This window comes from Marmota monax, unplaced genomic scaffold (genome assembly GCF_021218885.2).
Source record: "Marmota monax isolate L192 unplaced genomic scaffold, Marmota_monax_Labrador192_F-V1.1 WCK01_AAM20220418_F8-fsc00047, whole genome shotgun sequence".
Taxonomy (NCBI): domain Eukaryota; kingdom Metazoa; phylum Chordata; class Mammalia; order Rodentia; family Sciuridae; genus Marmota; species Marmota monax.
Genome location: NW_026692072.1, coordinates 1,876,940 through 1,893,757, shown reverse-complemented (window position 1 = coordinate 1,893,757; position 16,818 = coordinate 1,876,940). Strand labels below are relative to the sequence as shown.

The 16,818-nt window shown below is 36.4% G+C and overlaps 1 protein-coding gene across 2 annotated transcripts in view; it reads right to left on the bottom strand.

Annotated features, from left to right (window-relative positions):
* The window catches only part of Pdhx (pyruvate dehydrogenase complex component X), a 66,904-nt gene that overhangs the window by 49,935 nt on the left and 151 nt on the right, over positions 1-16,818 (bottom strand). Inside the window, exon 1 of one of the 2 annotated variants that reach the window (XM_046455954.2) lies at positions 16,446-16,650. The exons of the other annotated variant lie outside the window; for it this stretch is intronic. Within the exon in view, the coding sequence (XP_046311910.1) occupies positions 16,446-16,605 (160 nt within the window). The 5' untranslated portion in view covers positions 16,606-16,650. Of the gene's footprint in view, positions 1-16,445; positions 16,651-16,818 lie in introns of those variants that run through there. 2 annotated transcript variants of the gene reach the window in all.

Here is a 16,818-nt window from a genome sequence, read left to right as displayed (position 1 = left end):
AAGCTACCTCTAATTGAAAGACAAATTACAGAGTATAGCTTCCTAAATTTTTGCACTTTTTCTAGTAAAATAAGTCCATAAACAGGCACATTCAGACATTACTCAGGTAGAAAACAATGCAAACTACTATGCCCAACCTTAATGCATGGAATCTATAAAACAGTGAAATGCTAAATTTTTGAATGAAGTAAAATCAGGGAAGCACACTTGGGAAAAACACTCACACAGATCAAATCCAAATCACAACAATCCTACACTTGAAAATGAAAGAATTTTCAAGTGCTAAAGCTTAATACATTAAACATATTTGGAAATAATAAACTGAACTTTCTAATCTCCTAGATTATTTTGTCTGCTGCCTTGAGTCTCCTCCCTTTTTCTTTTTTTTTCACATGGCTCGATGGAAAAAACATTTGCCTAAAAAATGTAGAGCCAACTCAACCTTCAGCATTTGTTTTTTTAAGCTGGTAATGACAAACGTGCTTTTTGTTTAAAAAAAAAAAAAGCCAGACCAGTGGCTTTAATCATGCCTGTAATTCCAGTGGCTGAGGAGGAGGATCATGAGTTCAAAGCCAGCCTCAGCAATGGCAAGGTTCTTTTAGCCATTTAGTGAGACCCTGTCTCTAAATAAAATACAAAACACGGCTGGGGATGTGGCTCAGGGGTCTAGCGACCATGAGTTCAATCCCCAGTACTCAAAAAAAGGGCAAAACCCCTTAACTTCTAAACAGCATCATGGAAAGAAGCACAACTTAAAAAAAAAAGAATCCCAATGTGCTGACTCTATCAACAAGTTTAAGCCTGGCATTATGAGACTGAATACTTATATATATATATATATATATATATGAATATATGAATCCATCAAATAAAGTTCCACTTCGAGGCACAAAATAAATGGACCTCAATAATTCCACATTCAGATTCCAATTTATGACAAATACTAAATCAATTCTCTCAAAACAAAGTCTCTCTTCAATATTTTTATACTTTGGTTCAGTTGCCATGATAAAATTCATATTTATTTTATGATTCTATCTCCTATGATAATTTCTCACCTAGAGACCTTCATATTTGCATTATTCCTGACATTAAGGACTATTTTATGAAATGTCTGCATTAAGTATTTTTTCCAAAGCACAACATCAAGCACCTCAAACACTTTCATGTTTTAAAATTTTTTAAAAAAATCATTTTTCAGTCACCCTTCATGGATGAACTGAAATTGCTTCTCTGAATAATGATAATAAAATATAAAAATTCTATAATAGATCACTATCCTTATTCTGCAATGAAGGTGACATAAATGGAAGAAAGATTTTGACATCTCCATTATTCAGTACCATCTCTTGATTGATTATACTGGCTTATTATGGAATAAAAAGTGTAATATATTCTCTGACTACTGTAACCAATCAATCCTATGACTTTAACGGTAGAAAAAACATTTCAAAATAAAAGAATTAATTTATTAGTAAGAGTCCATATTTCATTCTAGTTCCTTCTTTGGACTGAAATATTACATACATTTTCCAAATGTATTTTTCTGATGGGAAAGTAATTATATAATATCAGCTTTGAGTGTCAAGGTTGCACATAATTAATATCTACCCTTTAGGTTGCTGTCAACTGTCTTAAGATAGTGGAGGCTTTTCTAGACTCCCTTGGAATAGAAATACCCTACACATACATTATTTAGTTTTCATTAGAAATTAATGACAGCCCCCTCTTCATTTCAGAAAGCAGTACATTCCACCATTATTCTGTTAAATTGCAGAAGCCTTGAAATGTGCACCCATTATATTTCCTACTAATACCAACTGGCACAACTACAGGTAAGAAAAAAGGAAATGTGATCTTTCTAAACTGGTTATACAGGTTTTTTTAAATTAGAACTTAAAAATACTTGAAAATTAGAATCTAACCCATTTGTAGTAATTTATTGTTCTGTTCCTTTCTACAAAACTATCAAATGATGCCTAATTTTCTTATAAAGTCTGCCATTCTGTAATAGTTATAAAACATTAAAAATTCATAAGATGACTCTGGTAATGTATATTTCCAGCAATTTAAATTCACATATACTGATTTTAAAAGCAAATATCTCACAAATCATTATAACTATCTTTATCTCTTAATGTTTTTTGCCTCAACAGAATGACACAATAAATTAAACAGCTTAGTTTACTGCTGCTTTCCCTGCCATATCAACCACATGATCAATCTATCAATCACTGAATTTTATAGAAGCTTCTCTAAGCAATTTTTGTTTCTTTGAATTTGTTCTTCCAATTTTTCTACAACATATATCTGACTTTGATTTGAAATACTGTACACTGACCTAATTCTAACTTATTAGTTCTTTTACACTAAAAATAAAACTCATATTCCAACAAAATCAATTATACTAAATATCTTAAGCCAATGATATACAAGAATTGTAAAAGGCGTCTGGATTAAAAAAGAATATATGCAAACTCTTAAAATATAAATGCAGAACAAATTGCTTTGTGGTTAATGGGAAGCAGATCTAAGCTCCATTACTTTGACTAAAGTAATTAAGGAAACTCAGCAGTTTACATACGGTACATTTTAGAGTCATGCTCTGGTCCATTTATGGGGCTATAACCTAAGCACACAAAAACTGTGAAATAGATAAGACCAAATGAAGAAGTAAATTACCCAGTAGTTTCTTAGTGTGGTTCCCTGTCCCTAACATTAATTTGCTTCTTCTTTAATAGGCAGAGAGATCACTCATTTAATTACTTCTCATTGCAATGCAAGAACTTACTGAATAAATTGAACCTTTAAAATTGCTGTTAAAATAAAACAATTCTGCCATCTGCAGGCTGAATGAAATAAAGCAGAATGAAGAGCAGGCAATTTAAAAATCAGCACCAGGGCACAGAATATTAAAAGTGGATCTTTGAATAAAGATAGCTGTGGCACTTTTTTTTTTTAATGAGTGCTTATCACTTAAGTTTTCTGTGTTCAACGTTATTTTGATGTGGGTAGTGATCTAAAAATAGACAAAATACCTATAGCACACAACAGAAATTAATGTACAACAGTTTGTGTGAAAATAGCATTTAGAGGTCTTGACTAGCATGCTAACAAACAGATAAAGGTAACCTACCAACTGTATATGAGACATAATCCAATTTCTATCTAGCCAGCTTGCACATACACAAAGATTAAAAGGACATACTCCAAAATGACAGCAGTAGTTACCTCTAGCTAATGGTATTATTTCAGTTATTTATATTTGTTTCTTTTAAACAAAGTTTATACAATTTCACTCCCTCCCCAAAACTTAACTCAATATAAAAGTGTGCTTTTAGTTTTTGTTATTTTTAAACAGAAACCATCAAGGACATGAAGTGAGAACAATGGCACAGAACTTTGAAAATAAAAAAGTAAACAGCTAAGTAGTAACTAACTAAAGGGATCCTAGAAAGCTGAATCCTATGCCAGAGAGGATTGGGTAAACACTGAGAAGCAGTTAGTGCCTCGGTACCTTGGTCCAGTGCTTAGGTAACAACTCTACCCTCATTCAATACAAGACTGGAGGTTGTTCTCTCTGGAAGACTAACAAGAAGACCTTCCTACAGAGGTTTAACCTACATAGCCGCAGACAAATAAAAACTACAAAATTAACTGAAAAATGAGCTGATATGACTAACATAACAGAAAATTCTCTGTAGATACTATTAGGTGGTATAAGATAGTTACACAGAAAACCAAACAATTTTAAAAGGCGATAATTACCACAGATAAAGACAAACCAAAAGCAACAAGCAAAATATGGGACAATATCAGACAATCCTCAGTAGTGCACAATATTTGTTTACTATTAATAATAAATACAAATTTAGCCAAGAATTACAAAATAACTACATGGATAAGGGAAAACAGGAAGGATAGCACTGACCAAACGTCGCCCACAGATAATGTCTGAAACACAGACGTGGGTAAATGCCAGAAGAAATTGAGACAGAGACTAACCATATGGTTATAAACCTTTTAGAATTAGTTCATTACTTAAATTCTATGCATGTATTACTGTGCTAATAAAATATTTAATAAACATTTAACCTTCCCAACCTAAACTTGAAACTGCCTTTTTATTCTCTCCTGTACCCAGCCTTGTCCTTATGGCTGATGTTCACTCACTCTTAATTTCTATTCTAACTGCATTTCATATTTGAAAAGCAAACTATCATTAGAATCACTAGCAAATATTCCACTTTAGATTCAGTTATACTATCCACAACCAGAGCTCAAAGCCAAAGTAAGCATTCGACAAATGTCTACAACATGTCTATTATCTTAGCCTAGACCTAGACATAATCAGTTTCAAAAGGATTATAATTTAGATGGGAAGATAAATACATAAGTACTTGACAGTATAAATAAAAGTGCTATGAGACCATAGAAGAATTAAGAGCTGAGATTCTAGCTTATCAAGAAACAAACAAAACCTGGACTAGTTCTACTTATTAATTATTAGGATGGGTACAGTAACAAAACAAAAACAGAGAATGAATGTTGGTGAGGACATAAAGAAATTAGAACCCTATGCACTGTTGGTGTAAATGTAAAATGGTGTACTCACTGTGGAAAATAATAGAGCAATTTCTCAAAAAAAAATTATACAAAGGATTATTATGTGATGCCGCAATTGTACTTCTAGGTATATACCCGTCCAAATTGAAATCACGGACTGGAACAGATACTTGCATACCCTTGTTCATAACAGTGTTACTCAAAAAGCCAAAAGATTGAAACAACTCTGATGTATACCAGAATAAAAATGTTGGCAATATGATTGACCCATAAAAATGAAATACCTGCCATTATAAAATGTCAGACGTGAAAGTTCAAATATTGTATGACCCCACATACAATATTTCTACAAGGTATGTAGAATAAGCAAACTCAGAGACAGAATAGCTGCTGCCACATACTGGAGAAGGGAACTGGGGATTATGGTTTAATGGACAGAGTTTCAGTACGAAATGATAAAAGAGCTCTGTGATGGCTGCACAATGATATAAACACCAGGGAAACGGTATACTTAAAAATGGTTAAAATGATGTAATTTATATTTTTTACCATGATATAAAATTACCTTTTAAAAAATCTGTGCTAGGTAAACAGAACAAGGGAAGAAGAAGAGCAGACATTCCAGGTAATAGAAGCATTTCTATGCAGAGAATTAGGTGGCAATTGTTGCTTAGCTTTGCTGAGGAATAGAATATAATAAAAATGAACAGTGAGCCATGTAAGGAAGACAAGAATGTTGCGACTACTTTACAGTCATCTGTAGTAAATTCTAACACACATGACCTTAAGGTATTCTATAAACCCAATTATTTTTGGTATTATTTAAATAGAAATGAGAAGCCAGGAAAAATTTTCTTGAGCAAGTTAACAACAAAAACTAGACTTATTTGCAATTCCATATATATGGTTAATATTCCCAAATTATAAACTACAAAAAAATACATATATACAAAAATATGTATATATAAGTGTATATATACATATACATACATATACATATATATATATGTATGTATGTATATATATATATATATACACACACACACACATAAAATTTAAACCCATTAAACCCTGCACATCATTCTGAGATGGTCACAATTATAAATCCTGCAGAGAAACTAAATTAACAAGCCTTCAGATTTTAAGTAAAAAATAAAGATACCCACAGATGTGCTGCCTGTTTTCACTCATGCAGGTCATTTGACCTGAGACTAAAAAGGCATGCATGTAGGGTCCACATATTAAGGTCTAACACATTTTGCCCCATCACCTCATAAATGGAACACCCATAAAATCTTAAACTGAGCAACAAAATATGCCACTTATGGTAACTCCAAAACAACTATTCTGCTTTCAAATGTCTTTTATGAAACTAGGTGAATAATTAGTATTTGAAAATATTTTTAAAATGTATTCTGAAAAAGTTGGAGTAGTGTTCTTTGAAGATGGTGAGAAGGGCCAAGATTCAAGCAATGCAGTTGGCTTCTGGAAGCTAGAAATGGCAAGGAAATATTCTCTCCCACAGAGCCTCTAAAAGGAATATTTCCCTACCAGGGTCTTAATTTTAGGTCTTCTGACCTCCACTACCATCAAAATATTAAACCTATGTTGTTTTCAGTCACTCAATTTGTAGTGCTTTATCACAGCTTCAACAGGAAAGTAATATACATGTCTTATGAAAAAATTATATTGCATTTTATCAGTTACCTATGATTAAAGCTGTAAGATAACTCAAAAAGCAATGTGTGTTATAGACTCTGTCCTCCTTGAAGCCTTATTGCCCAGTGTGACTGTATTTAAAAATGGGTTTTCTAAGGAATTGATTTTAAATGAGATCACATGAGGCCTGATGCAACAGGATTAATGTCCTTGTCAGAGTAGACAGTAGGCCACTCATGTTTATGCTCATGTGCACAGTGTTTCTCCTCTTCTCCCCTTCGCATAAAAGCACTGAGGAAAGGTCACGGGAGGACACAGAAGATGGCCATCTCTAAGCCAGGAGGATAGCCTTCACTGGAAATGAAATCAGCCAGAACTTTGGTCTTGGACTTAAAGCCTCCAGAACTGTGAATAAATAAATTTAGTTTAAACCAAAAAAAAAGATTATTGTGAAAATGGCAAACTTTGCTGTGAAAGTTATTTCTACTATATGTTCAACTGAACTATATGTTCAACTGAACAAAATAGTACATGTATGACTGACATGTAATATAAAAATGCATAAACAATTTTCTACAACTAGGAAGTCATTTTAAGAGAATGCACTGTAATTCAAATTACCGGTGGCGGAAAAGAGCTATTTATAGGATAACCTGTATTTTCATTCTTAACAATAATAAAGGATATATAAGTTCTAGATTATAATTTACAACTTATTTTAAAGTACCTGTAACAATTTTGTTGATCTATTCTCAGAACTGAAAACTTGGGACTAATGAGTTAAAGCCAGAAAGTAGCATCCTCTGATATACATTCTGGAAGATTATTTCATGACACAGGAGTAGAGTGGAGTAAAAAGGCTAATGATGAGATCTGCTTTTTCATTTATTCATTTATTTATTTAGCAAATATTTCTAATTAGCCAGAAGCTAATTAGGTATTCTTCTAGTGTTAAATACATCAAAGTGAATAGAAACAGACAAAAATCCCTATTTTCATGAAGCTTTCATTCTGAAGTAGAGGGAGAAGAAATAAAACTTCTGAATAGTGATATAAACTAAAAAATTAAATAATGGCATAGAGACAACACGACAGGGGAGGAACAATTTTGTTAGTTGATCATAGAAGTTCTCTTCAAAAGGGTGTGTTAGCTTCTCATCCTTATGACCAAAATACCTAAAAAGATCAACTTAGAGAAGTTTATTTTGGGCTCACAGTTTTCAGAGGTTCAGCCCATTATGGCAGAAGGGTATATAGCAGAGGAAAGTTGCTCAGTTCATGGCAGCCAGGAAGCAGAGAGTGAGGGAGCAAGCAAGGAGCCAGGGAAAAGACAGTCCAAGGCCACGTGCCCAGGGACCTACTTCCTCCAGTTACCACGTAGTCCATTCCAATTATTACAATCAAATGAATTCATCTACTTACAGCTCTCATAATTCAATCTCTTCACCTGTGAACATTACTACATTGCCTAATACACAAAATCTTTAGGGAATATTTTTAGATCCAAACCTTAAGGGTAAGCTGAGCTGGATGGGGGAAGCCATGCATATATCTAATGAAAAATCCTCTGAACGTGGATAACAGCAAGCACAAAGAATGAGGAGAAAGTGCTTGTCATGTCCAAAACATCCCAAGCAAGTCAGTCAGTCAGTTGCTGGAGTGGGAGTGAGTGAGGAGGGGCGAGGGAAAAGGTGAGATGGGGGGGGGGGGGCGCGGGGCGGGATTCAATTCCCTGGCCTTGTAAATCATGGTAAGGAATTCCAATTTTCTTCTGAGGAAAATGGGAAGCTCTTGGAAGGTATTCAGCAGAAAACTGACAAGATCTGACTTCCAATTTAATAGCAGCACTATGAAAGCTGTGTAGCTTGTGGGGAAGACCTCCCTGGGGAAGAATCTGTGTGCCCTGCAGTGAAGTATGCAGCCAGCCCCAGGTGACCCCACAGGAGGGAAAGAGTCCAGGAAGAAAGTCCTGACCAAATTCCTGTCTCCCTTCATTCTCCTTCCTGTGCTGCCCACTGACAGAACCCAAGTGAAAGCCATTTGAAAGAAAGCCAGGTGATATAGGCCACAAGGTAGTGTGGGGAAGGGCAAATGAAAACATCCATCCCTACCTGAATCATCCCCATCAGTCATGACACTTTGTTTCCACCTCAGTTTGAGCACTTAAACTGTCAGGCATTGTATTGTGTGTCTTTGTGGTAGACTATACTGGGGCAAAAATGGTAGTGAGGACACATACTGGACCGCTGCTTGCAATCTAGATTGGTGATGGCGACTGCATGGATCAATGGCTGATAGGAGCAGTATAGTTGGGAATGTTCAGATTACATTTAAAAGGTAAAACCAACGGAATTAATGATAGACCAGATGTGGAATATGAAAGTAAGGAGTAAAAAATGACTCTTGTTAGGAGCACAAGTGAAAAGAACAAAATGCAAAGTTAGATGTCATGGCTCCAAATGAAAAATATTTCTTCCTATAAAAATTGCCCAAAAAGCCTTGTAAACTACAAACTTACTTCTTATTCAACTATATAAATGAAAAACAAAACAAAACAAAAAATCATTAAAAGTCAGTCTAAAAGATTCTGAGGTAGAGTACCAAACTGGCACCCATCAGTCTCCAGCACCACAAAAAACCAAAGTAAAATAAAATAATAAAATATATCGTGCAAGTCACTAGCCTACAGGCACAATCCAGAGAAATGACTTGATTTTTCCAAATGTAGAAATTATACTTGATCTCTTCCCTTCTCTTAGCATGAGAACTACCTCCACACACTCACACACCCACACTACAGTGCTTGACAGTTTAAGTGCTCAAACTGAGGTAGAAACAAAGTATCTCGACTGATGGGAATGAGTCAGCTGGGGGTGGGTGGCTTCCATTTGCCCTTCCCCTCACTACTCTTGGGGGGTGGGTGGCTTCCATTTGCCCTTCCCCTCACTACTCTATCTCCTGGCTTCCTAGCATTCTGCTTTCAACTTGTGTTGCCAATGGGCATGGCAGGCAGAAGGAAGGGAGAGAGGAGTCTGGTTAGAGCACTTCTTCCCTGGCTCCCTTTCTCCTGTGGGGTCACTGGAGATGGCTGCAACCTCCATTGCAGGACACATAGCTTGCCTCCCCTTGGAGGGCCTCCTAGCAGGGTCACTCCTTTCCAGTTCTGGTGACTGTCCCCTTCCCATGTCCCTTGAAGTCTCCTGGTAGTGAAGATTGTACCTTCTTCCAAATAGACCCATAGTATAAGCACTGTCTTTACACCCTGCATTCACAAAACTGGTCACTTATTAAATTCTCCACAAATTAACATTTCGAGACTTTTTCCTGCCTAGACTCCCTGGATTTCATGGAAAGAATTGGGAGGGTGGCTGCTAAATGAGAAAGATGTCAAACCATAAGGAGGGTCAGTCCATTTAAAGGAACAGTACAAGCGTAAGAAAGAACAAAGAAGCACAGATGTTTTGGGAAAGGTGAATGGTCCTGATAAAGCCTAAATGCACAAGCAAAATTAACCCACATCCAGATCTGAAGAAAGAGTTCCATATTGCTGGTTTTGTTGTAGTCACATTTTACATGTATCCACTACTTATGTTGAAACCTCTATATTAAAACACAACTTCCTTGTTCTCAAATACATTAAATATTCTTGTAAAGTAGCACAACTAATGCCAGAATGTTTATGGATATAGGCTGGAAATGAGGTAGTATATTATGGCTAATTTATATGGGGGATATGAGTCCCTTGGAATCACATAAAAATCTGCATGTAAGCATTTTTCTGAGGAAGTGGTATAAGTTTTTGAAATCGGTTTTCAAGTAGATTTGTGCCTCTCTAAAAACCAGTGCTAGCAAACTGTCCTGAATGATACATCTGTCAATCCCAATTCTTCCCTAGAAATATTTCATATAATAAGAAAGGTCTTTATACAGTTAAAGAAATGTACCAAGTAGATCACTACCTACAGTAAATATACTGCCTACAAAAAAAAAAAAAAGAGAAAAAAAATGACCATACACATATTTTGTTAGAGACTGTTGAGATTATATATATATATATATACACACACATATATGTGTGTGTGTGTGTGTGTGTGTGTGTGTATATATATATATATATATATTTGTACATTTTCATGTTGTATTCACTGGCACATTTAAAAGGGGACTGACTGGAATTATTGCCAGTATATCACTAGTATGTATTTCCTCTGAGTGAAGAGGTTTCAGTTTGCAGAACAGGTCTTCTTGGTTCTAAACCATATTAAAATTACACATGAATTCCTGTTTATTTTGCAATTCTAGAACAAAGGCAAAAAGAAAGTATCACTCCATTTAATCTAGGAAAGATCTATGCAAATGTGATAATTGGGGGCATTGACACATTATAAAAAAATAAAGAAAGCTCATGATAATAAAAAGGCACATTAAGAGTATACCATCTTAGAAACTAAGACAGCAAGAAGTTACATATTTTTTTCTCTTACATAGTCCTGCTACCTTATACAGTCTAGAATTTTAGTACTTTAAATTGTGTTAAAACAAGAGCAGCATGACAACCATTACTGAAATACTATTTCACAATGTGGTTATTATTAAAAATACATCTCACTTCATAAAACAAAAAAGCAGAAATGTTCACTTGTAAAATATATATAGTCAATAAAACTCCAGCATGCTGACGCTGTTCTGCTGGCATCTATAACAAGTCACTTGATACTACAGCTGACTGTGTTTTAGGTAACAGGCTTTGGTGTCCAGCAGATGTGGTTGAAGCTGGAACTCTACCCCCAGAGCACAGCATTAGCTGTGAACAGAAAATGAGTTAATTCATGTAAAGTGCTTTGAGGGGTGCATGGTACAAAGTAAGTTCTCAAAACACACTATTTATTATTCCAAAACCCACTCCCTTCAACTTCTTTCTTGCTGCCAGAGGCCCACTTTTACTCAGCTATCTGTTTTTCTTGTGACCAAGTGCTCAAGGTTAGTGACTCCATCACCCAACTCCTACATTAACCAAAGCCAATCCATTTGTCCCATCAGTAAAGTCAAGTTAGCAATTGGCTTAGGAAAGAGAACATGATCTAATTCTAGTCTATACAATAAGGGAATTCTGTTGCCTTACCACATAAAGATACTTCCTAGTTTTGCAAAAGAGGGATCCAAGAAGAAAGACTCTATTCACTTCTACTAGGCATCATCAAGCACACAATTCCAAAGTAACCATCCATTTACATTCTATTTTTAGTCGAATTATTAAAACCTCTTTGAATCTCTACATACCACTACAATTTGATTAACCCTTTTAGTGTTCTTATGATTACAAGTAATGTAAATAAATGAAGCCTGACAAATAGTGAGTATCCTGTTTGTGACAGCTACTACTAATGCCCCACTTTCACAAACAATGAAATGTTCTAAAGCAAACACGAAGAAAGTATACTTAAGAATCCAGACCTTAGTTTCCCATGTTGCTACTTCTACTCATTTAACCTCCTTTACTCTTTGCCTACTTTCCTTGGAAGCCCATATATCACAACCACTGAGTGGCCTATAACTACTTTGTTTGGATGATTTTACTTGGTAGTAACTCAGCCTAAAATAAACAACTACTACATGGTGGTCTTGTTTTCATCAGACTGCAATAGCAGAGATGCCAGTCATTGATTCACAACTCATATTTCCTTCTTAAGATAGTGTCCAAACTTCAGCCTTTGAAAGAAAGCTCTTGAGTGTTCCATGCCACAACAAACCTATACTAGGTTGATCAGCCTCTTTTTTCAAAAAAAAAAAAAAAAAAAAAAAAATTGGAATCAGATCACAAAACTGAAAGAGCATGGAAAAAAAAGGACTGACTCAGCATTAAGGCAAGGTAAGATGACATCATAAAGGAAGAAAACTGAATAAGTAGACTGGCAAGACTGCAGAGAAAAGCAAAGTACCCAAGAGAAACAAACAAACAGTAGGAGCCCTAGAAGACATAGATGAAACTGTAATGGTTCCCCCCATGTGGTCTGCATCATTTCATATTTGTGGTGTTGTATCCCTTCAATAAATCCCACTTTCACTTCAGCTGTTCTGTTTTTGTTTCCACAGTTAAATGAAAATTTGAGAAAGACTATCAATCTCATCAGTATTAGTCCTAAAAGAGCATCCATGTTCTGGCAGAAATACCACACCAGCAACTTTGTTATCAAAGAAAAGATGTTGTCTCCTTGTTATAGAAGCTGCTGTCAAAAACAGGTGCCTAGAGTAAACAGGTAGGTGAGAGAAGGAGGCTGGCACCTTTAGGTTCTCTTCTTCTTCTTTAGACACGTTTATTTTCATATTAACTGGATAAAATTTTTCCTTCTTCAAAAACACATTCATTTGCTCTCTCCCATTTTTCTTGGATTACCTTTTATTTTCTGCGTTCCACAAAGATGAGAGTATGTCTTAGTCCATTTCTCTTACTATATCACAATACCTGAGACTTAGTAATTTATAAAGAACAGAGATTTATTTAGCTCAAGGTTTGGAGACTGGGAGTCCAAAAGCATAGTGCCAGTATCTGGTAAGTGCCTTCCTGTTCATTTATAACCCCCAAACAAAGCATTAAAACTTTGAATTACAAGCATCACATGGCAAGGCAGAATAAATATGCTGCATAAGCTTGGATTTATCTTTCTCTTCTTATAAAGCCACTAAGGCCATCATGGGTACCCCACCCTCACAACTTCACCTAATCCTCATTACCTCCCAAAGGCTCCACCCCTATTATATCATTAAATATGAATTTGGGGATTAAGTTTCCAAAACAAATCTGGAAGGGCATATTCAAATCATAGCAGGATACATGAAAAGAAAGACTAGAGGTGATGGTACATATCAAGGGACATTCAGCCTTGCTGACTAAGAGGTTATAGAGGAGGGTGGTAATGGTAAAGTAGGAAGACATTTTCTACAAAAACAAAACAAAACAAAAAAATCATTACTGAGTCTCCGGCAACTATCACCATTATATGGTCTAACCTGAAATTTACAAGAGAAGACAACAATCTAGATTTTTATGTAAAGTCTCCTAGTTGTAAAATGTTAATAAATTAATTTTCTTCTACAATAAAGTGGGTCAGTTCACTGGCTGTTGAATTACAATTCTATTGTAGACTTTAGCATCATTTAAAACTTCCTATATTTCTAGCTTCCCTAAAGTATGTTTAACATCTATAATATGAAAAGCCTTCGACTATGTATTAGGCAAATCACTATCAAAGTTGAACCTCATGTATTTTTCTAGGCACATGATTTAAAATTGAATGTTGTTCCTCAGCAACAACTTAAAACAAGTCTTAATTAACATTAAATGCCAAATCACACTACCTACTCTAACAGGACAGCAACACAAACTCTTCATAGTTCACTACCTAGAGTAGGTTGAAAAACCACTTGCATATGCTGTCAGTTCCTTAAATATCACACTGCGCCCTTCTTCCACAATATACAACTTCCTTATCATCCTGAACTTAACCCTCAGAACTCACTGCACACTACTGAAATCATGTCTTTATTGTTTTTCTCTCCAAGCAGACTATAAATACCTTAAGGATAAGGTCTAAATCCTTGGGACTGTATATCTGGAGCTAAATATAAAAAAAAAATGGACCATGTGGTAGAACACTGAAAGTATTGTTTAGTAGACCACCTTTGATCCAAGGAGGCTACCATGTACCAGGCACCTAACAGATGCTCATTCCTTTACTCAAATAATATTAGTGAAGTGGTGAATAACATAGATTCATCCTTCTCAATAAACATTTCAGTTAAAAGAATGAAATAAATGAGGGGGGATTTGCTAGACATAAATAAATGTACATATGTCCTCTAGTTCACTAACATTAAAGATGTACAGCTTAATGCAATTAATTTAGTATTTTTATCCAACCAAATAAGGACAATACCAAATTTACTAGGTTGTTGTGAAAAGTGAATAAAAGGCAGTCATAATTCATAAAAATGCTGCCAAAAAAAACATCTTTTAGGGAAACCAAAACTCTAAAAATACTTCCAAATGACAAATTTTTAAATCTCAGATGTGCGAAAGAGGAAACAGTTCAATAATTATTGCTTAATTTATACAGTTTACAGTTATCCAAATAGTTGTTTAGCTTTATAAATCATAGGGTTTTGTTTTGTTTTTAATCAAACTCTAAAAAACCCTGTCTATATATAAAGAAAAACACCATTGGAAATTCATGTTTGCTATGCAAGTATTCATCACAGCAAAACAAAAACTTGTAAATGTTAATATATTAGGAGATATATTTGGGCTCAGTGTTTGGAAAAAAAAAAAAAGTGTGCAAATTTTCCAAATAACAGACCAATCTAACAACACAACTTCAAATGTAGAATAAAACTCCCCTCCTCAGAATTAAGGTTGCTAATCAACTGACTTGAAAATGAAGAGATTATGGTGGCTTATCCAGGTAGGCCCTGGAAGAAGGAAAGCAGGAGGGAGTGGCAAGAGAGATGTAATGTGAAAAATAATGGACCAGCCATTGGTGACTTTGAAGATGGAGGAGAGCCATGAGTCAAAGAATCTGAAAGGCCTTAAGAAGCTGAAAAAAATCAAGGAAACAATTCTCTCCCAGAGCCTCCAGAAAAGAATAGACTCTGCCTGATGTTAGGCTTACTGAGATCCATTTTGCATTCTGACCTCCCAAACTATAAGATAATGATTTGTCTGTGGCAGTAGCAACAACAGGAAATTAATTCAGTTTGCCTTGGAATGTAGTACTCTTTCCCTTACAGATGATGTTAGACAACTCTGGTGTTGTTCATGGTGCACCTCTGTTGGGTGGGGGTAGGGGTAGGGGTAGGAGAGTGGTGAGTAGGTAAAACAGTGAAGATACATCAGATAAACACTGCCTAAGTGAAATTGTGAAAGCAGAAGGAATTAAATTGGTTCTAAGGAAAACGTCTAAAACTGCATGCACATTCATGTAAGTTCTTTTCTTTGTAGTCTGGAGCATTCAAAGATTTTAAAAAGGATTTTTTATAAGCAAGAGTAAGCACCTTTCTAGATTATTTCCAACAGGTGGCTTTTAACATTCCATGATTTTCTAAGGCAGTAAGTCTCAATCTGTAGACCATCTAACCCCCAAACAAAGCATTAAAACTCACTTAAGGTTGTTAGTAAAATGCAGAGTCCCAAACTCCACCTGAAACAGAATCTGAGAGCTGTAGGAAAGCTCAATTCTTTTAACAAACTGAGAGATGGGGGACAGAATAATATACACAATAAAAGAACCACTGCTCTAAGGAATGTTGTACAAAACATTAGAGATTGAAATAGATTGTTTCCATCACCCAATCTTTAAGAACCTCAGTCATTTTGCTGATTATTGTAAGTCGTTATTTTTTCTGAACCTCAGGCAGCCGAGGTAGACAATTCCACCTAATTTTTTAGATGAAAATTCATTCTGTAGAGTGCCAAGAACGATGACTAGTAGGTAATACTATCAAACTAAAAAAACGTTAAGTTTTATCTTCCAATACTTCACTCCAAACCCCTATTCCAGACTCCTGGTTTAAGAAAGAATAATGCCTGGCATGCATTTTACATACTGTCCTGCTAAATACTGGAAGAATTATGTTTTTGTGCCAATATCATTACTAGTCAATTTTCTATAATCCACTTAGTTTCCCGTCCTAAATTTTCATTTTTCAAGCGAATGTTTTACTTGAAACATTCTCCTAATCATCCCAAGTTAAATCTTATAAATTACGTATCATCAGGTGGGGCTGTAAGACAGGCAGCCAAGACCTCAAATCTCCTAAAAGGGACAGGCCCTGAGAATGAATAAGAACAGCTAGTAGCGGCCTTAAAATCTAAGCAACCTTACGCAGTTTTTCTCGGTCAGAGATTCTTGACAACAGTAAAGGTATCTGAGATGTGAATAGGAAGGGGTCCTAGAGAAGGACGTTTAAAGCAAACCTCTCTCGGTGCCTCACAAACAGACCAAATTCCAAAGCAAGGTCATAGAGAAACCATGCCAGCCAGGATGCGGGAGTCCAGCTCTCTCAGCTCCCAAGACATCCCTTTGCGGCACGCATTAGACCCAGCCAGCAGACCCCTCTCAGAAGGGGATAAGGCACCTTCATACCCAGACCGAGGCCTTGAAGCAAGAATGCGTTCAGGCCCATTGCTCAGCTCCAGAGAAAATGAGCGAGCCTCGGCCACTCACCCCGCAGCCAGTGACTGCTGTGAAACCATCTCCAGCTAGCTCCACGGCCGACAGACCACCCGGCAGCGGCCCCGGCCATCCCCATGCTTCGACGGCAGCCGAGGCCAAGAAGGTAACGAAGAAGCGGAGGGTCACAGCCCAGCTTCCAGGAGGCCGCCATCTTCCCGGCTTTCCCCCCGGCTGCCCGCAGCACAGCCTGATCGCCAGCCTCAGGGCCCTCCCAGGCCCCGCCTTCTCCCGCTGGTCACGCCCCCTCGACGCCCGCCTAGCGAGTGGATCTCGCTGGCTAGCCCTCTTAGCCCCGCCTCCAGCCTCGTTGGCCACGCCTCCCGGCCGGGCAGCAACACTAAAGCCTCTCCCAACCCGCGAGGCC